Source organism: Schistocerca gregaria, chromosome 9, assembly GCF_023897955.1.
Source record: "Schistocerca gregaria isolate iqSchGreg1 chromosome 9, iqSchGreg1.2, whole genome shotgun sequence".
Lineage (NCBI taxonomy): Eukaryota > Metazoa > Arthropoda > Insecta > Orthoptera > Acrididae > Schistocerca > Schistocerca gregaria.
In genome coordinates, this window is record NC_064928.1 from 240,971,029 (window position 1) to 240,991,583 (window position 20,555).

At 43.6% G+C, this 20,555-nt stretch overlaps 1 protein-coding gene across 1 annotated transcript in view; it reads right to left on the reverse strand.

Moving 5' to 3' along the window:
• Nucleotides 1-1,206: 1,206 nt before the first annotated feature.
• Nucleotides 1,207-20,555, reverse strand: part of LOC126292185 (serine/threonine/tyrosine-interacting protein-like) — a 92,299-nt gene continuing 72,950 nt past the window's right edge. Inside the window, exon 4 of the mRNA XM_049986025.1 lies at nt 1,207-2,365. Within this exon, the coding sequence (XP_049841982.1) occupies nt 2,143-2,365 (223 nt within the window). The 3' untranslated portion in view covers nt 1,207-2,142. The remainder of the gene's footprint in view (nt 2,366-20,555) is intronic.

Consider the following 20,555-nt stretch of genomic DNA (forward strand, 5'->3'; position numbering starts at 1 on the left):
CAGTGTAAGTAACAACAAATAGCAGTCTCTTGCCATTGTTTCACTAATTAGATGATTCTTCGCTTTCTCTCTCTCTTATTATTATTATTATTATTATTGTAAGCAGTGGTACAGTGCACAAAAGCAAGCCATGCTGCGAGCGGCGACAGGCCGTAAATACTGATTATCAGAAAGCGACAAACAATGCATGGCACAATACAGTAATGCATTTTTAGCTTAGAGTGACAGACACCTATAAGAAAGAGAACGGCACTTATCAGATCAAAGAAAAATAAGGAGTTAAATCAAACCAGAGGAAGCACATGAAAAAGGAAGGGTACTCGTATTAATACGGATGGAGCATCTGACGCATAGCAATGGCTACCTGGTAAAGCTTAACTGCTAAGTTTACGACTCAAACCAAACTACTGTAGCTGTATCGTCACTCATTCGACCTAATAAATGTCTCATATTATAATGGACCAACTTTGTTTCGATTTGGAGGTGCAGCTTAAATTCAGGAATTTATTTTTTTTCCCCTTGATTTAGAGTCTCATTTTTCAGGTGCGGCTTTGATTCGAGTAAATATGGTATCTATCACCGCACCCCGCCAACAGCTAGGTTCATGGTTTATGGGATGGAGAATCTAGAGTAGCTGCATCCAAAGTCAAGTCATATTTTGAGTATACCTATCTTTTCGAACAATGGAAAATACAGGATGGAATATGACAATATTCTGGTGAGTAGGAACTATACTTTTCAGAATACTGTCAAAAGCTACCCTTTCAGTTTAAAGAGGGTATTTGTTTCTCTTAACTGTTTAAAATTCCAGTTTTGTTAAATTTAATGACATAGCAGAAGAACTTAAATTGTGGAAACATTTCTAAGAAACCGAGTGGTGGACTGTTTGCAGCAACTGCTACAGCAAAAAGAATGCACATAGATACTACACCATAGAATTCCTATACAAGTAGATCAAGTATGCACTGTGACCCAATTTATTTTTCTTGGTTGGTTCACTTGCTGTCAAATGTGGATTTTCCATTCTTATTTTCCTCTTCTGTTCCTGACTAAGTTACTTTCTGTCGCCCCCTCCCCCCTACTTCTAGCAATGTCAAGTAGTACTACTTTTCGTTACCTCGTATTTTCAATCTTTGAATTCAGACAGTGTCACAAATAGTTGTATACTATGGCACATTTGTGGTAGCTTGAACTTAAATTTCAATCTTTCTCAAATTTTATATAAATTTATTGCACATCTATGGGAAAATACAAAATCAATGGATGGCAAAATATACACAAAGATGGAACAGAAGACATACTTCATACCTAAATACAGAGCAAGCACTGCAGCACACAGTGGCAGTTAATAGAAATTGACAGAGGCAACTCTTGTGTATGCTGATGTATATCATACTATTTTTAGGAATCTAATATTGAAATTTAAATATGACCGACAAGGGAAATTTTAAAATGACAACTATACACACAGATCACAAAAGCAAATTATACTTTAAATGCTGAGGTAAAAAAGGTCAGCTTCCTTTCTCCTGATTTGAAAACAGGATAAATGATAGGTCTTTAATAACATAATTTTAGAAACCTCCACAGAATAGTAAGAGTCAAATGGACAGTAATTCAACACAAAATTTTTAACCTAGTAATGTCTGTTAAAACTTTTAAATAATGAGCCATCTCCTTTATAGTGGAGACAATAAGCAGCATAATTTAAAAATTCTGTTCCAAAGTTAATGCAAGTAAGCATTAGACATAAGGGGACTCCGAAGAGCCATGTGCTAATACAGTGAGTTACTGTACAGTTCAGTCTTTCTGTAACAAGAAGGATATGACGTCGACAATACTTCTGAGAACTTTACAAAAGCTTTATCCTTAAAACTCTTAACATGTGGTCCCACTTAGAACAGCAAGAACATTCACGTGCTAATTATAATTGTAGCCAGTGACCACCACGTCAATAGTGAGAATATGCCGAAACTAACATCTGCTGTTAATTTAGCAACTATCTGGCCACCGTGGAAATATCCTGCTAATGTCACAACAATTGGCAACGAATAACTGCAGAGGTTTCACAAATTACACAACACAGTCCACGTCTCTCAAAGTACCGCCCAGAAATTGTCCGGGACGGCCGGGTGGCCGCGATCACCGCATTGTGACAGCAGCAGGGGCGCAGGGCGACGGCGGAGGCGGCGGCGGCTCACACCCCGCATCATCCAGTGGCCGTTTGAAACGCGGCGTCGAGGCTTCGCCGTTGCGGAGCGTCTGCTGGGCCCGATAGATGGGCTCAAACTCTGTCAGTTGTGCCAAGAAGCCTTCGTTCGGATTTATGCAGAACCTCCTCTGCTGCACGAGGCCGAATGCTGCACTGTGAGTGAAAGAGAAACATCAGTGGCCAATAAAGCAGCAACTTCCACTTGAGGTGAGTAAAATCAAAATGTGTAGTTGAACTGTGTTGTTCAAATGTACTGTTCCACTGACAGACAATCTTACAACTAATTTCATCTCGACTTGTGGGAGAAAAAAAAATTCTGAGGTGTGGGAATATATTGACTTAATTAGTGAAACTTGACTGTGTACACACACGCACACGCGTCTAGACATCAGATAATTACATTCAGCAGGTGGCATGTATTATAATCAACCCAAATGCATTTGCTTGAACTGAAAATATTTTATTTACTATTAGTAACTGGTTCTCTTCAAATGGATCATCACTGAATTTGGATAAAGTAACACACACAACTCGAGGCCTGAGGCAAGATCATCTGAAATAATGTACACAGGTAAATCAATAAATGAAACATGATATTCAACATTCTGAGGTATTTTATGTCAATAAGAACCTGAACTGTATGTTACATATTGCAAATAATCTCAAACACTTAAAGTCTACAAGTTTTGCACATAGATATCAGATTTTGAAGATGAAGATGTTAAAATTGCCTTATTTTCCTATTTCCATTCACGAATGCATTATGGGATAACTTGTCACTGATGCACAGAACTGTACAGTAGGAGTCCTCTGACAGGCAGCTGTCTGCATGGTTGGGCCTTGTGACAACAGCCGCACAGTACATCACCCCCTGTGTGGTGTTTGCTGTCAATCAACAGCAGTTTTGAAACAACAGTGTGGCTCTAAAAGGAGTGAGGCATTTGGCCATAAAAAGGTTTAGCCACCACCTATCGAGTCTTGTAAAGAATTTAGTAGATGACACAATTAACTACTTTAAACATAAACTTGGAAGAAAGCATGTATGCTGTGCATGCACTTGTGTATGAGTGCATGTCACTGTAAGCATGTGAAAAAAATCTTAACGTATAATTTGTTTTTTAATGATCAGCAAGTTGGCATATGTTTCACCAAGAAGTGTACTGTAATTGTGAAACTGACTCATTTTGTATAATATAAAGAATATACAGTTAAGATCCACATTAACATTCAAATAACTGACTACACAGTAACTTGTCGGCTGTGTGAGAGGCAGAACAACAGTTTCACGTACACACATGCAGTGCAACACCAACACCAACACCTTACACACACGAGAAAACGTTTACATATTTCAGGCCAAACCTAAAAATTATTATAAAATTACACCACATTTTAGTTTCCTGCGATGTAATGTGTGCACTCAACTGTCTGAATGTAGTGTAATGCATTTGAAATTTTCTAAATGTTTGCAAATTGTGTACTGAGGCAAGACTTGGATACCAGCCCAGTATTCACAGTATAGGTGTAGGAAACACCTATAAACCACATCTAGGCAGTCGGCACACTGACCCTCGTCTTTAATTTTCTGGCAGATTCGATCTGGGGTCAGTGCATCTCCCTGTCCCAGAAGTGTTAATTAACACGCATGACTAGCTGGGCAGGTAAACTTACTATGCTACAATAATAATAATAATAATGACAATGAAGTTACAGTGCAAAGGATAATAAGGAGAAAATATCGCAGCTGTGCGATTAATGTCGGAGAGTGGTTTTAAAGCAATTCCTGAGCAGCAGCAGCAGCAGCACTGCATAAGTACTGACAGGGCACCCTCGAAAACAGCCAGCCCCACAGTTAGGTTATAAACTCTCATCAACGGAGAATTTGTCGGAGACAGACCTCCATCTCTGTTTGGATACGCCAAGCATTGGCAACGTATGGTGACCCACGGATCTGATCCACACATTTACTTATGCTCGTGGCCACCTCACTGCAATGCCACAGCAATGTTCCTAGTGCATAAAGTCAAAACTATAGCATCCATAAATTAATGTTTATGGGGGTAACCTGTCGATAGGGAATGGCACACCTTTTCTGACACACAACACCAACATATTCTGCCTCAAAATGTGTGTTTGAAAATGGTTGGTTGGTTTAAAAGAGGGAAAGCGACCAAACTACGAGGTCATGAGTCCCTTGTTCCTAATGAAACAATGCCACAAGGGTGAGAATAAGACAGACGAGACATAACACACAATGGAAAGAAAGGAAAAACCACAAGAATGAAGGAAAGGCAATGAACACTAAAAGGAACAAAAGAGGACAAGAAAACAACAGAGACAAACTAGTAACAGAAGAGAGTAAAACAAGAAAGCACGTTACAGTGACTGGCCGACCACCAGAATAAAAAGGTAAAGCCAACCACTCTAACATGTTATAACCTCCACCCTAAAAACACAAGGGTGGAGGACACAGAGAGACAAAGGACATGTGTTAAAACTTAGATCAAATGATAAAACTGACCCTCATGGATAAAACGTAAAACTAAATCAGCCAATAAGGCATTGCCAGATCAAATGAACGGCAACAAGTCCAGTAACCCAAGATTTCATTGCTGGGCAGTCAAAGTGGGACACTGCACCAGAATATGGGCCACTGTCAACCGGGCACCACACCGACACTGAGGCGGATCTTCACGGTGCAAGACGTAACCGTGGGTCACCCGAGTGTGGTCAATGCTGAGCAGGCTGAGGACAACTGATCCCTGCAAGAGGCCCACGTGGAAGACTTCCACACATTCATACTCTCCTTGATGACATGCAGTTTGTTGTGCGCACTGTTATGTCATTCCATCTCCCAAAGTCGAAAAACCCTGTGGTGTAAGTCAGACCGCAAATCAGGTTCAGAGATGCCCATCTCCAGAAGCAGTTCCCATATAGCCTGTTTGGCCAGCCTGTCGGCAAATTCGTTGCCTGGGACTCCAATGTGTCCACACAGACACCATTGAATGGCAGGACCAGTCCAGGTCATAGATGGACTCTTGGATGGACGCCACCAAAGGATGGCGGGGTAGCACTTGTTGATAGCTTGTAGGCTGCTCAAGGAGTCAGTAAACAGAAGAAACGATTCCTCGGGATAGAAACAGATATACTGAAGTGCAAGAGATATGGCCACCAGCTCTGCAGTGAATACATTGCAGCCATCAGGCCAGGACTGTTGTTCAATATGGCCTCTGATGACAAAGGCGAAGCCAACATTACCATCAGCCATCGAGCCGTCAGTGTAAACCACTTCAGAGCCCCTGAACACTTCAAGAATCGAGAGGAAGTGGCAGCGGAGAGCCGCAGGGTTAACGGAGTCCTTAGGATCATTCGAAAGGTCCAGGCGAAGCTTCAGTCGATTTGAAACATCTCAGCCAAATAAGTCCACAAATGCCTTCTTGGCTAAGGGTGTGCAAAGACGTGTTGTCAAGCAGCAAGCACACTCCTCTCATCAGCATTCCCTTCCATTTGTTCTGATTTCTCCTTTCGACTTTTTTTTTAAAGTCTTACAACATTGTTAGTCTCTCCCCGAGGAAAAACTTCGATCAAAATGATGCTGCCTTTTCAGTTCCAAAAGAATGAGGCCATAATTTTTTTTCCTGCCTGAAACTGTGGGTTTGAATTTTTTGGCAGATGGGAAGCTGGTGTGATGCCACTGTGACAACTGTCTTTATATCAGGTGTGTAATGAGCCACACACGTGTTACCTCCAGCCACACTAATGCTCAGAATACCCTCACTTTCCTTTTAAAGATGCTCCTATATTCCAATTCACGTCACTCAAGAAGCTCACTGGCACTATGGACCCAGTTTTTCTTGTGCTGCTACTTCACCTGTTTTGGGATCCACTTAGCGCACAGTTTCTGGTGTCTCAGCATTTCTGTGAGTGTCTTGTATAAGACAGTTCTGGTGAGTCGGGGGAACATCACAGAAATTTCATCCACTGTCAATCGGGGGTCTTCTAGAAGTTACCTCGATTTTATGCACCAACTCTTCAATCAAAATGGTAGGTCTTCCATTCCTCAGTTCGTCATGAAGATTTGTTCTGCCTCCACTGAACTCCCTACACAACTTAAACGCACTTATTCTATTCATAAAACCTTCCCTGTAAACCATTTTGGTTTGTGAAAAAAATTTGTCAGATGTTATTCCTTCTGTGAGGCTCACACTCGGCAGGATTTCTTACCGATGTATTTCACACAACTGGACATAGTTTACGTGCTACCGTGTTTCTATGATGCTTCCTCTGGTCTGGGTATCCCCCTCTACCACTCAATGTTGCCAAACCTCATTAAAACAAAAAAACCACAGCCCCATTATGATCACAGTACACTCACTTTCTGAGCAAGCCTCATAGTTGCACTTCTCCTATTACACATATAATTTAGAAGACATTTACACAATTATCAGTGTGAGTATAGCAGCACTGTGACTTCTTAGGCTTTCCCAGAGTAATAATTCTTGATAATCTCCTAATGTTTTCTGCCGGGTCCTAAAATCAACCCAACTCGATATTCAGTGATTCATCTATTGGCAACTTTCAGGAAAACGCTACTGCTGCTGAGTCCCAGTGAAAACTGGTGTGATTGGATGAAGCATAGGTAATCAAATACACAGTAGTGTAGTTTTCACAATTAGGGCACTACTCGGATCTGTCAAAGATGATTTGGGAGCCTGGAGTACATAAAATTCCATGTCAATATTGGAATCAGCCGTTCGATTCGCACAGTTCAGGATGGATGTGGAGCACGGCTACGACAACCTGAAAAATCGACAGTAACAGAAAATTAAGTAAACGAGGGACATGGGATAAAATACGATGAGAGCCTGATAGTTGCCGTACTTTCGGGTATTGGAACAGTGTTTACAATGAAGCAACTGAAATTAGGTTAGCAGAAAATCATATTAACAGAGACAAAGGTTTTCCTCGTAACAGGATGTGGACTCCTGTGCTATCAACAATATTAAGAAAAGGATAGATTGCTACTAACCACATGGATAAGATGTTGAGTTGCCGACATGTGCAACAGAAAGTGTCGACACATTGAGCTATCTGCCAAACCCTTCTTAGGAAAAGACAGAGTCACACAAGCACGCACAACTCTCACAAGCACGACCACTATCTCTGAGCGGACTGCAACTGTCGCATTTATCGAATGCAGTGATCTGGAGTGGGACAGCAAGAGGGAGGAGTGGCGGGTGGGGTGGAATAGCAAAGTAATCGTGGGAGAGTGCTCTCTGTTGGAGTGTGCAGGGTCTACAAGGCTGCCAAGCACAGCATTGGGAGGCTGTGGGGAAAGGGGGGAAAATGGAAGCAGAAAAGGAGAGAAGGAGAGAACTAGCAAACAGGAAGAGACCAAGGGGCGTGTCGGTAGACAATAGTGGACAATGCCTGTATTTCGACATCTGCTATCCCTTCCGCACAAAAAAATCCATCCCGCACAGCCTGACCACTCGAGGACTGCGTATACGCAATGACAAGAACTCCCTCGCTTAGTAAGCAGAAGATATCACTGAGGCCTTTGCACACGAACAGGCACTATCTTACAGCCCTTGTCCCCAAACAGATCTCCCTCGTCATTTCCTCGCAAAATGCTAATCCTCCCACCACCTCGCAATAACTAGCTACGAACAAGTGTCCTTTTGTCAGTCAATATCACTCCAGTCTGCAACAAATGAACCACATCAGTGATTTTATTACCTATCAGCATATCTGTAAATGAACAATATCCTACTTGAGACCTGAGCTTCTCCTGGCGTAAACTATGTTCAAAGTACTTACGGGCATTCAGCCAGGTTGAATTTTCGACAACTGCCGATATTTCGGCGGATGCACCCTCCGCCATTTTCAAGGCTTAACTGCAACGACCAGACGAAGTGCAGAAAACACGAGAGCTCGGTTCTGCGAGTCTAACAGAAAAGATAACACACACCTAAACAAAAGCCACCAAAGATGAATGAAGTCAGAGCTATCGATAGTAAGAAACTATGGACTGGTAGTTGAGGAAACGTTAACTCTGTCCCTATGTTTTTTAACAAGTGAAAGAGCAGGATTCCAGGCCGAGTTTAAACAAAAGCCTCCATCCCTACTCACAAGGTTGCTAGCCAATTTAATTTCAACAGACTCCTTAATCACACTATCCCAATAGCCGGACGTGCATGCTAATATCTCGGTATTATTATACCACATGGGGTGACCAGTGTCCAAACAATGTTCGGCAATAGCAGATTTGCTAGGCTGCTGTAGTCGCGTGTGCCGTTTATGTTCAATACACCGGTCCTCCACGGTCCTGATGGTCTGACCAATGTATGCCATGCCACAGCTACAAGGAATGCGATAAACACCTGCCTTACGTAAACCAAGATCATCCTTAACAGACCCCAAAAGCGCTTTAATCTTAGATGGAGGTCGGAAAACACATTTCACATTGTATTTCCGTAAAATACGACCTATCTTGTTTGAAGTGCTTCCTATGTAGGGCAAAAAGGCAATAGATTTAGGAGTCAACTGAGAATTATCATCAGTCACCTGGCGCACAGTTGGTTGATATCGCAACGCCCGTTCAATCTGTCTTTCACTATGCCCATTGTGGCGGAAGGTAGCCTCAAGATGGGCCAGCTCAGCAGGCAAAGTCTCAACGTCGGAGATGACATGTGCCCTGTGTACCAGGGTACGAAGTATCCCTTCACGTTGGGCCAAATGATGAAAACTGTCCGCCTGCAGATACAAGTCAGAGTGAGTACGCTTCCTATAAACTGCATGTCTCAACGATCCATCCACCTTTCTCCTAACCAAAACGTCAAGAAAGGGAAGGCAACCATCCTCTTCCACCTCCATGGTAAAACGAATGTTGGGGTGGATCGAGTTTAGATGTTCTAAAAAGGCATTCAAATTCTCCCTGCCATGCGGCCAAACAACAAAAGTATCGTCAACGTATCTGAAAAAACAGGCAGGTTTCAATGGCGCCGACTCCAATGCACGCTCCTCGAAGTCTTCCATGAACAGATTTGCAATCACAGGAGATAACGGGCTACCCATCGCAACTCCATCTGTCTGCTCGTAACACTGGTCATTGAATAAGAAATACGTGGACGTCAACACATGTCTTCTCTTGACGAGAAACGCTGCGTCGTCAAGGGATTTCTCTTGACGACGCAGCGTTATCCGTGCTAGGGAAGGGTTTAAATTTTGCACCAACACCGAAGAGTTTGCCGGTAGTGGATTTTATCAGTTCGATTGAACAGGCAGTTTACAAACTACCTCCTGTTGATGCAGAGGATGTCAGGAGGGAGACATGTCGTGTTTTGACTAGGGCTCGTCCACCCAAGAGCAATGTGAGATCAGCGGAGAGGGCTGCTTTACGCTCTCTCAGAGCTGATCCGGACATTGTCATTTTACCTGCGGACAAGGGCAATGCCACCGTTGTTTTGAACAAACATGACTATGTACAAAAGATGAATTGTTTATTATCTGATTCAGCGTATCGCAGGATCGATGCTGACCCCACGAAAAGCGTTGAGAGGAAGACCAACAACCTCCTGAAGAAAAGTGGTTTGCCACAGGACACTATCAACAGTCTTAACACCTATAGTACTGTTCCCCCCAGGTTATATGGCCTTCCAAAACTACATAAGGAGGGGGTCCCTCTCCGCCCCATAGTCAGCAATATCGGTGCTCCAACATATCGTGTGGCTAAGCACCTTGCTTCAATGTTAAGCCCACAAGTTGGACGTTGTGAACATCATATTAAGAGCTCAGCTGACTTCTTACGGCGTTTGGAGGGAATGCAGTTGAATGACTCTGATATGTTAGTAAGTTTTGATGTGGTCTCGCTCTTTACTCGTGTTCCTTTGTCTGATTCGTTGCGGTTAATTGAAGTGAAGTTTGGATTGGAACTAACTAATTTGTTTCGACATGTGTTGACGTCCACGTATTTCTTATTCAATGACCAGTATTACGAGCAGACAGATGGAGTTGCGATGGGTAGCCCGTTATCTCCTGTGATTGCAAATCTGTTCATGGAAGACTTCGAGGAGCGTGCATTGGAGTCGGCGCCATTGAAACCTGCCTGTTTTTTCAGATACGTTGACGATACTTTTGTTGTTTGGCCGCATGGCAGGGAGAATTTGAATGCCTTTTTAGAACATCTAAACTCGATCCACCCCAACATTCGTTTTACCATGGAGGTGGAAGAGGATGGTTGCCTTCCCTTTCTTGACGTTTTGGTTAGGAGGAAGGTGGATGGATCGTTGGGACATGCAGTTTATAGGAAGCGTACTCACACTGACTTGTATCTGCAGGCGGACAGTTGTCATCATCCGGCCCAACGTGAAGGGGTACTTCGTACCCTGGTACACAGGGCACATGTCATCTCCGACGTTGAGACTTTGCCTGCTGAGCTGGCCCATCTTGAGGCTACCTTCCGCCACAATGGGCATAGTGAAAGACAGATTGAACGGGCGTTGCGATATCAACCAACTGTGCGCCAGGTGACTGATGATAATTCTCAGTTGACTCCTAAATCTATTGCCTTTTTGCCCTACATAGGAAGCACTTCAAACAAGATAGGTCGTATTTTACGGAAATACAATGTGAAATGTGTTTTCCGACCTCCATCTAAGATTAAAGCGCTTTTGGGGTCTGTTAAGGATGATCTTGGTTTACGTAAGGCAGGTGTTTATCGCATTCCTTGTAGCTGTGGCATGGCATACATTGGTCAGACCATCAGGACCGTGGAGGACCGGTGTATTGAACATAAACGGCACACGCGACTACAGCAGCCTAGCAAATCTGCTATTGCCGAACATTGTTTGGACACTGGTCACCCCATGTGGTATAATAATACCGAGATATTAGCATGCACGTCCGGCTATTGGGATAGTGTGATTAAGGAGTCTGTTGAAATTAAATTGGCTAGCAACCTTGTGAATAGGGATGGAGGCTTTTGTTTAAACTCGGCCTGGAATCCTGCTCTTTCACTTGTTAAAAAACATAGGGACAGAGTTAACGTTTCCTCAACTACCAGTCCATAGTTTCTTACTATCGATAGCTCTGACTTCGTTCATCTTTGGTGGCTTTTGTTTAGGTGTGTGTTATCTTTTCTGTTAGACTCGCAGAACCGAGCTCTCGTGTTTTCTGCACTTCGTCTGGTCGTTGCAGTTAAGCCTTGAAAATGGCGGAGGGTGCATCCGCCGAAATATCGGCAGTTGTCGAAAATTCAACCTGGCTGAATGCCCGTAAGTACTTTGAACATATCCTACTTGAGGTTCTTCCGACCCCTCCTACTGTGCTGTTCTGTCACCCGACCAACCTCCACAAAATCCTAGTCCATTGAAAACCACCGCCAACAGTTTCCACCCCCTCTGTGCTATCACCTCCTCCAAATACGCATCCCCTCACCCTCATTGCATGTCACTCTCTGGCAATGCACCCACCAGTCTTCTTGTACTCTTCTCTGTTGTTCTCCTTCTTCGCCATCAGCCCCCCCCCCCCCCCCCCAGTCCCCCACAGCCTACTGACGCTGCACCTGCAGCCAGAGATAGAGGTCACGTGTGTGTGACGTTTGCCTGCTCGTGTCAAAGTGTTTATGTTTTCATTTCTTTTCTGAAGTAAGCTTTGGTAGAAAGCTAAATATACAACTGTCTTTTTGTTGTGCTTGTCTGCAACCGAATGTGTCATCTTTACAGTGGGTTGCACTCTATCCTTTTCATAACATTGTTGATATTCCAACCTAGACTTTCCAGGATTTGATTTTATCCAATGGATTTTCTTCCATCCCACAACCCTGTGATGTTTTTTCTTTGTTATTCTCCAAAGTATTACTCTATTCAGTGTTCATTCTGTCTCCTTACTGTGCTTTTCATTGCCTTCTAAACTACACATGCTCCAACAACCAAACCACACTGTATCAACAATCTTGTCAGTGCACAACACACAGCTATGTGACTGCGTGGATTTTTGGTTCAGCTTCTCATCCTCCAAATTCTTCCTGCCAATAATTATAATTATTCCTATCAATCCTATTTGCTCCCTCCTTCTCATGTAATTTCACACATACTTGTGCTACACGTACTTCCAATTCTCACCCTAGTCAATTCCCCCCCCCCCCCCCCCTTCTCTTATCCCAACAAGCACGTATATCCAAACCTCATTTGTTTATTTGATGTCAAGTGATCTCGTCAGCCAGTGATAGTAGATATTCACAGCACAGGACACGTGATATAGTCAGCCAACAGCAACATCACTTAAGTAGTGCGAACACACAAATAGGAAAAGTTAATGGTTTACATTCATACGCACAGTGTAGCTACAAGAAAACCTAAACTTTCACATATATTATTGGTCTTTTTTGCACGTGTTACTGTTTAAGATATATCACACAAATGTGCCAATAAATTTTTAATTAATGATGTAAATGTCTGGTCTTCTGGACTCAACGAAATTCTTCTAAGTGGCTGGTCCTCAAAGTTTTAAGTTTAAATGAGAGCCAATCTGTTTGTGATTTAAGAAATTCATCACACATTTTCACATGTAACATAATTCATCTTGTGTAAAAGGAAATTTATTTTGAAAGTAATGCTTTTTGAACAAACATTTGCAATATTTTCTCGTCGCCTGTTAGAAATAGGTTCTTTTCTACAGTTGCCAGAAAACAGGTGTGTGCAGCTATGATGTAGGAAGCCCATACTCCATGAGCATTGCAATTTCCGAAACCATACCAAAGCGCATGATTAGGCTTAAAGTGCACTTTCGTATGTCCAGATTCATAATGAAGTAAGCCTCAACCTGATATTAAGCTTTTCAGTGTGGTTTTCGAGTGTAAATTTTCTTTGTGCACCAGCATGGTATTATCTCATGTTTGGTTCTTTATTATGGCATAATACCATATGTGCCACAAGATTAAAACATGCACTTGAAATTCAGCGAACAGTTGAAACTAGACAATAGTGTGAAATGAAACACTTTGTTTCAAATAAATTGACTGGCTCTGCAGAAAATCTTAATAAAAGTCAAATTTCTTCAGCAAACCAACATAAATAACTTCATTGTTCTGCAGGGCGATTAATGTCAATTGCCAAAAATATGGAAATAAAATAAAATCAGAAAACTGAAACTAATATTTTAGCTGCCCGTAATTATGTGAATTTATTTTATTCACTCGGTAGCTCCTAGCCACAGAAATCTGTCTTATTTTCATTTGACATGAGAACTGTAAACAAAAAGGAAACAGCAAAATCACTGAACATAAACATGGCTCACGTGGAGACTACCCCTCCCCACTACAACTCGGACTGCTCTGGGCATGCACAAATGTGGCGGCTTGGGTGCATCAGAACAATTCCTTGCTGCTTGTTGCTACCACTGACACAGCTAACAGACAGAAGTGGGAGGAAGTAGTACTACTCATACCAGACTCAACTGCGCATGCGCATGAGCCCACTCGCAACTGCTCAAATGAATCCAATGTCAACAATTGTGGTGTCATGCTCCTCGGAAGAAGTCTGTTGTTATGAAGTATTGCATATACTTCATCCTAAAGGCTGCAACACATTTTGCGGCTGGCATACACTAGTGTGCACTGTGTTTTGTTGTTATAAATGGCACGTTTCCTTTGCAACTTAAGTTGTATTTTATTTTATTTTTTTCTCTCTCATTTATGTTTTATTGCTGCAGTCTTATTCTGCAGTAGTGGTATATGGAAAAATTCTTTGTTAGAATATCAGTTCTTACCATCCAAAATTACACAAATTTAACAGAAAACTAAAGTAATGAAACATTCCCAGAAATTCTAAAAAATTCTCATGGTTTTCCCAGCTGCAAAAATTCCCGGATTTTTTCCGGGATGTATACATTTTCAGTCAGTATCTTCATTCCCTGGGATACCAAAGTGACCAGGGGTCCATACAAAGTTGACCAACCTTCCAGCACAGTGGAGGTCATTCAGGAGATTCTGAATAGTCACAGTCAATGCATGTTGAGGGAAGTACTGGTTGACAGCCTGAAGACTACTCAACGAGTCACTACCAATTAAGAACAACCGTCAGTACAAGAACAAAGGTGGCTGATACCTCGAGCAATGGCTACCAATTCTGCAGTGAATACACTATATCCATTCGACAGGGAACATCGACCATAGAGCCTTCGTTGTCTACCACATCTTATCATGGAAATGCATCGGGAACGTCCAGGGGCAGTCGGTGAAAAACCACAGGGTTTACTGAATCTTTCGGTCCAAAGGAGAGGTCAAAGCAGAACTGAACGTGGCATATACACAATGGGGTGCATGTGATTCCTCCAAGAAGCTACAGTGGGGAAAAATGGAGTTCTGAGCAGAGACTGTGATTGTGACTCCAGACCTTGACCTCCATTGTGGGGAGCAGAACTCCCAATCAGGAAAAAGAATGCAGTAGTTTTGGAAGTTCAGATGAACAGTGAATGTGTATTGCAGAGTTGAGCAGCAGTTGTTCATGCCTGACTTGCAGGGAAGAGACGCCAGCCTCCACGAGTAAGCCATTCACAGGGCTGGTTCAAAAGGCACCTGTCGCAAGCTGGACACCACAATGGCATATCGGGTCAGCTTCTGAGAATGCTGAGCCACACACCATGCTCCCGTAATCGAGATGTGGCAGGATCAGAGCTTTGTAGAGCCGCACAAGTGGAGTGGTCTGCAATCTAGCTGGTGTTGCTGAGATAGCCAAGAGCACTACTGTGTGACCAACACATTTACTTAAGCTGGCGAAGACGGGAAAGCAACGGCAACCGAGCATCAAAGACCGATCCCAAAAATGATAACACTCCTCCACATTGAGCATTTCGTCATTGAGGTAGAGTTCTGGTAGAGTTCTGGCTGGGAACGGAATGGACAATACGACAGCTGCAGAAGTGTAAGCGCATATCTTGGTAGTGGAAAACCAGGAGCCACAGCTGAGACCCCAGGACTGTGCCTTTTGTATGGCACCCCATGATCAGCATACAGCAAGACCCACAGTTGAGAAGCAACAGTGAATGCTAAAAGTAGGCAGCATACAGGGAGGGTGACACTGTAAACCCCCACAGCTGCAGCTAGACCATTAACAGACACACCAGAAAAAGGGACACACTCAATTCAAATCCCTGTCGCACTCTGTTCTCCTGTACATGGGGAGTACTGTGGGAAGCACCAACTTGATCCCAGAAAGTATGATGAGACAAGAAGTTCTGGACAAAAATTGGGAGTTGGCCCCCAATCGTGGAGCATAACGTGAATGAGGTGGTGCCATGTGGTGTCATAAGCCCTACGCAGCATTATGTAGAATCTGGAATGCCCGAATAACAAGACTCACAGACTTCAGGCAGACCAAACAGTCAGCAGTAGAAAGGCCTTGGCAAAAACTGCCCAGGGATGGAAGAGACCAAGACAAAGTACTAACACAGCAATTGGTTCACCATATGTTCAAGCAATTTGCAGAGAACATTAGTGAGGCTAATTGGGTGATAGCTGTACATCTCAAGGAGGAGTTTACCCAGTTCCATAGCTGAGGTGACCACGGTTCTCGCCACAGGGATGGGAACTCACCACTGCTCGAAATATGGTTGAAAATGGCAAAGATGTGATGCTGGCAAGGATGTGATGTTTGAGCATTTGGCTGTGAATGTGATCTGACCATGCAGCCATGTCAGGACATAGGGCTAGGGCAGTGAGGATTCCCCTCTCAACTGATCATTAAAGGTTCGATATGAAGTGTAGTAAATGGTAAAGGAAGTCGCTCTGCCCACTGTTTGAGGACGCGAAATGCAGGCTGATACCTCTCTGATACAGGAACTCGATGATAATGAAAAGCAAAATGTTCGGCAACAGCATCTGGATCAGTGTAGACATTACAATTCAGAGATACCAAGGATGGTACATCTGCAGGGTACTGATGCCCACAGAGGTGTCAAATCTTCACCCAAACATAAGAAGGAGGGGTACACGGTCCAACGGTTTCTCCCAGCATTCTCATTTCTAACATTTTGTAACGTGACGAACCTGGGCATGGGGCCATTTAAAGGAAATGAGGTGCTTCATTAATGGATGCCACTTACGGCTTCGGAGAGCTCGCCTGCTATCTCTAATGGGCATGGTGATTTCAGTGATCCACCAATACACTGTCTTATGACAGGAGGGGAGAGGGTGCCCAAGAAAGAGAGGATTGCCAAGTCAGCTGCCAATAGAAAGGCTTAAGTTGTGCTCTGGACGAACGCGTCAATACTTTCATGTGCAGGGTGCAAAGGACGATGGCAATGGTGAAAGCATCTCTATCAGCTTCAGAGTGAGCCCACTGGGGTTGACACCCAGGCGAGTAATGCCGAGGGAGGGTCAAACCAATTGGAAAATGAGAACTATTGTACAGGTCATCACGGACTCTCCCGGGAGAAGAGCAGGGCTGCAAATTAAAAGTTAAAGTAAGACTACCACACTCGAGTGTGTAGCAACATCAGTATTCAAAAGGCAAAGATTGAGCTTTGTGAGCAAGTTTTCAACAGCTTTACTGCAGCCAGTGGTCTTAGTTCCACCATGCAAAGGGTTGCTGGCACTGAAGTAATCTACTGGTAGGAAGGAGGGAGGGGGATTGAGAAAACAGTGTAGACAATGTGCTCTGGGTTACTGCATCTTTGGGAGGGAGCTGCAAAATTACTGGTGGTAAATTCCAGACAGTGCCTTGAACACAGAGGAGGAACATGTGGGGTCCGGTGGCACAGGGCCAACAGAATCCCCCTCTTTTTGTAGGACTCCTCCTTGTCCTTAGATTATTTAGTGTTCTGCAAGGGCTTGTCTGCCCCAGATTCTGAGACAGAAGAGGCACACGATGTCCCATGATCTGCGACCCACGACTCCTTCAGCCACCAGCTGGCACCTGGTTGCATTTCAGCAGAGTACAGGAAAGGAAGCATCCTGAGGGCCCTTTCCTGGTAAGGGGTGCCGAAGGATGGCATTGCTTCCCTGGCTGTGTGCTGTGGTTGGACATCCCCAGTGGATAGGGAGTTGACACTTCCAAAGAGTGTGGAAGTAATCAGTAGGAGAGGGGCTCCGCTAGGGAAGCAGGTGTAGTTGAGTGGCCCCAAGGAGCAGACGTTAGAACACACAGAGGATGACGGTACAGTCACTACAGACAATGACATCGTCATAGCAGTAGCACACATCAGTCTTGAGTGTAGGATGTAGCAATCACATTTATTTTTGGTCTCTTGATATGAGAGGCAGTCATGGATCTTTTATTCCTGGAGTTTCTTTTCTCATTTGGAAATGGTGCAGTCTGGTTAACAGGGGGAACAGTGCTCCCCACAGTTTAAACAGATGGGGGAGGGAAACAAGGAGTGCTCATGTGCAACTCACTGCCACAATCCTCAGACGGGGCTGGCATTGAAACGTCAGGATGTGCGCCCAAATCACACGAATATATGGCTCGACATCACAGTGATACACCAACATCTTGACCTACTCAAGCAACGAGTCACCCACAAAGGCCGAGATGCAGGCTCCAGTACCCACTGTGTTGTTTTTTGGAATATGATACCTTATACCATACTCAGACTTTTATGGAATTCCAACCAGTTTGTCGCAGACAAACAGCACTCGTGACCGAGGGGGGAAGGTCATTTTAACCAAACAAAACCACTTTTTAATTTCTGAAGTTACTGCCACTTCCCAAAACCTGCCAAGTCACAGAAGAACAATGGCTCTGTAATCAAAAAGAAATTCCTGTCCATTCTAAAACAAACGGAGTATTGCGCGGAGTATTCCTCACTTTGTCTCTGAGCTCTACGTTCCTTCCATCGCATAGCCTGGGGAGGAAACATTTTGCAGCCATACCCCTCTGCATTTTAATATGCTTTAGTTTCAAGAAGAGACTGCCAGGGCCGTGCAGCCACCAGATGAAAGTTTAATTCGCTTCATGTGTGAATCTTCCGCCATAGTATCATCCCCACTGAAAGTGGACTCTCCCCACAGGCACCACCCACCATCAGTTATCTGGCCAGTAAACCATTGCCTAGTGTCCCAGCACCCCAATTATGTGGAGCACATACTCCTCTGCATGGGGAGTTTGCAACCCTCCACTCCCCTCCAACAGAATGGCTACCATGCTAGATTTTGAGCATAGTGCTGTTGCAAGAAAGAAGGGCGCAAAGAAAGATAGGCACAAAGGTGGAATATACGTCGCACTGGGTGACCTTACTTGCACAATCTGCACTTCTGTATAATTTAGAAATAGGAAGTTGGACCCAACAAGCGGATCACAGAATTAATAATGAGAAGTTATAGAAGGCCAGAAGATAAGAAACCAAGTGTCAAAAACACAAACCAGAGCCAAGCACAATTGACCCCAGGAAGATCATTCACTGGAAGGGGAGAGGCAGAAAAAGTATAGTACAAAGATAAGACACAGCAAGGGAAGTACCACTGCCAGAGTTGAAGGCTCATAGCAGTTATGCTGCAAAGGATGTACTCATAAAAAGAGATGTGAGCCCCGGGGTGGGGGGCAGCTTTGAATTTAGTCCTCCCCTCAAAGAATTTTAGTCATGGTGTACTTTTTGGGTCACCAGTCTTGCGACAGGTCTGATACGACCTGCTAAGTTCCTATCCTATGCCAACCTTTTCATCTCAGAGTAGTACTTCCAACCTACATCCTCAATTATTAGCTACATGTATTCCAATATTTGTCTTCCCCTACAGTTTCTACCCTCTACAGCTTCCCTTAGTACAGGGAAGTATTCTTTGATGTCTGAACAGTTATCCTATCAACCTGTCACTCCTTTTTGTCATAGTCTTCCACATATTTCTTTTCTCGCCAACTCTGTGGAGAACCTCTTCATTCCTTACCTTATCAGTCTACTTAGAGTCAACATTCTTCTGTAGCACAACATATCAAATGTTTCAATTCTCTTCTGTTCCGATTTCCCATAGCACAATTCTCTACCATAAAATGCTGTGCTCCAAATGTACATTCTCAAAAGTTTCTTCCTCATATTAAGGCCTATATTAAATACTAGTTTATTTTTCTTAGGCAGGAATTCCCATTTTGCCAGTGCCAGTCTGCTTATTATATATATAAAATAGAGGGAAACATTCCACATGGGAAAAATATATCTAAAAACAAAGTTGATGTAACTTACCAAACAAAAGCACTGGCAGGTCGATAGATACACAAACAAACACAAATATACACACAAAATTCAAGCTTTCGCAACCAACGATTGCTTCTTCAGGAAAAAAGGAAGGAGAGGGAAAGACGAAATGATGTGGGTTTTAAGTGAAAGGGTAAGGAGTCATTCCAATCCCGGGAGCGGAAAGACTTACCTTAGGGGGAAAAAAGGATAGGTATACACTCGCGCACACTCACACATCCATCCACACATATACAGACACAAGCAGACATATTTAAAGGCAAAGAGTTTGGGCAGAGATGTCAGTCGAGGCAGAAGTGCAGAGGCAAAGATGATGTTGAATGACAGGTGAGGTATGAGTGGCGGCAACTTGAAATTAGCGGAGATTGAGGCCTGGTGGGTAACGGGAAGAGAGGATATATTGAAGGGCAAGTTCACATCTCCGGAGTTCGGATAGGTTGGTGTTACTGGGAAGTATCCAGATAACCCGGACAGTGTAACACTGTGCCAAGATGTGCTGGCCGTGCACCAAGGCATGTTTAGCCACAGGGTGATACTCATTACCAACAAACACTGTCTACCTGTCCCTATTCATGTGAATGGACGGTTTGTTGCTGGTCATTCCCACATAGAAAGCGTCACAGTGTAGGCAGGTCAGTTGGTAAATCACGTGGGTGCTTTCACACATGGCTTTGCCTTTGATTGTGTACACCTTCCGGGTTACAGGACAGGAGTAGGTGGTGGTGGGAGGGTGCCTGGGACAGGTTTTACACCATGGGCGGTTACAAGGGTAGGAGAGGGAAAGATGAAAGGATGCAGGCTTTAAGGGAGAGGGTAAGGAGTAATTCCAATCCCGGGAGCGGAAAGACTTACCTTAGGGGGAAAAAAAAGGACAGGTGTACACACACACACACACACACACACACACACACACACACACACACACACACACACACACACACACACACACACATTTGTAAAGGTTTTTTCGTCGCCTAGATAGCAGAATTCCGCGATTTGTCTATTTCACGATACCCAATTCTGATGTTAAATTTGTCGCTGTTTTCATTTCTGCTACTTCTCATTCTTTCATATTTCTTCGATTTGCTCTCAATCCATATTCTGTGCCCATTAGACCGTTCATTCCATTCAACATGTCCTGCAATTCTTCTTCAGTTTC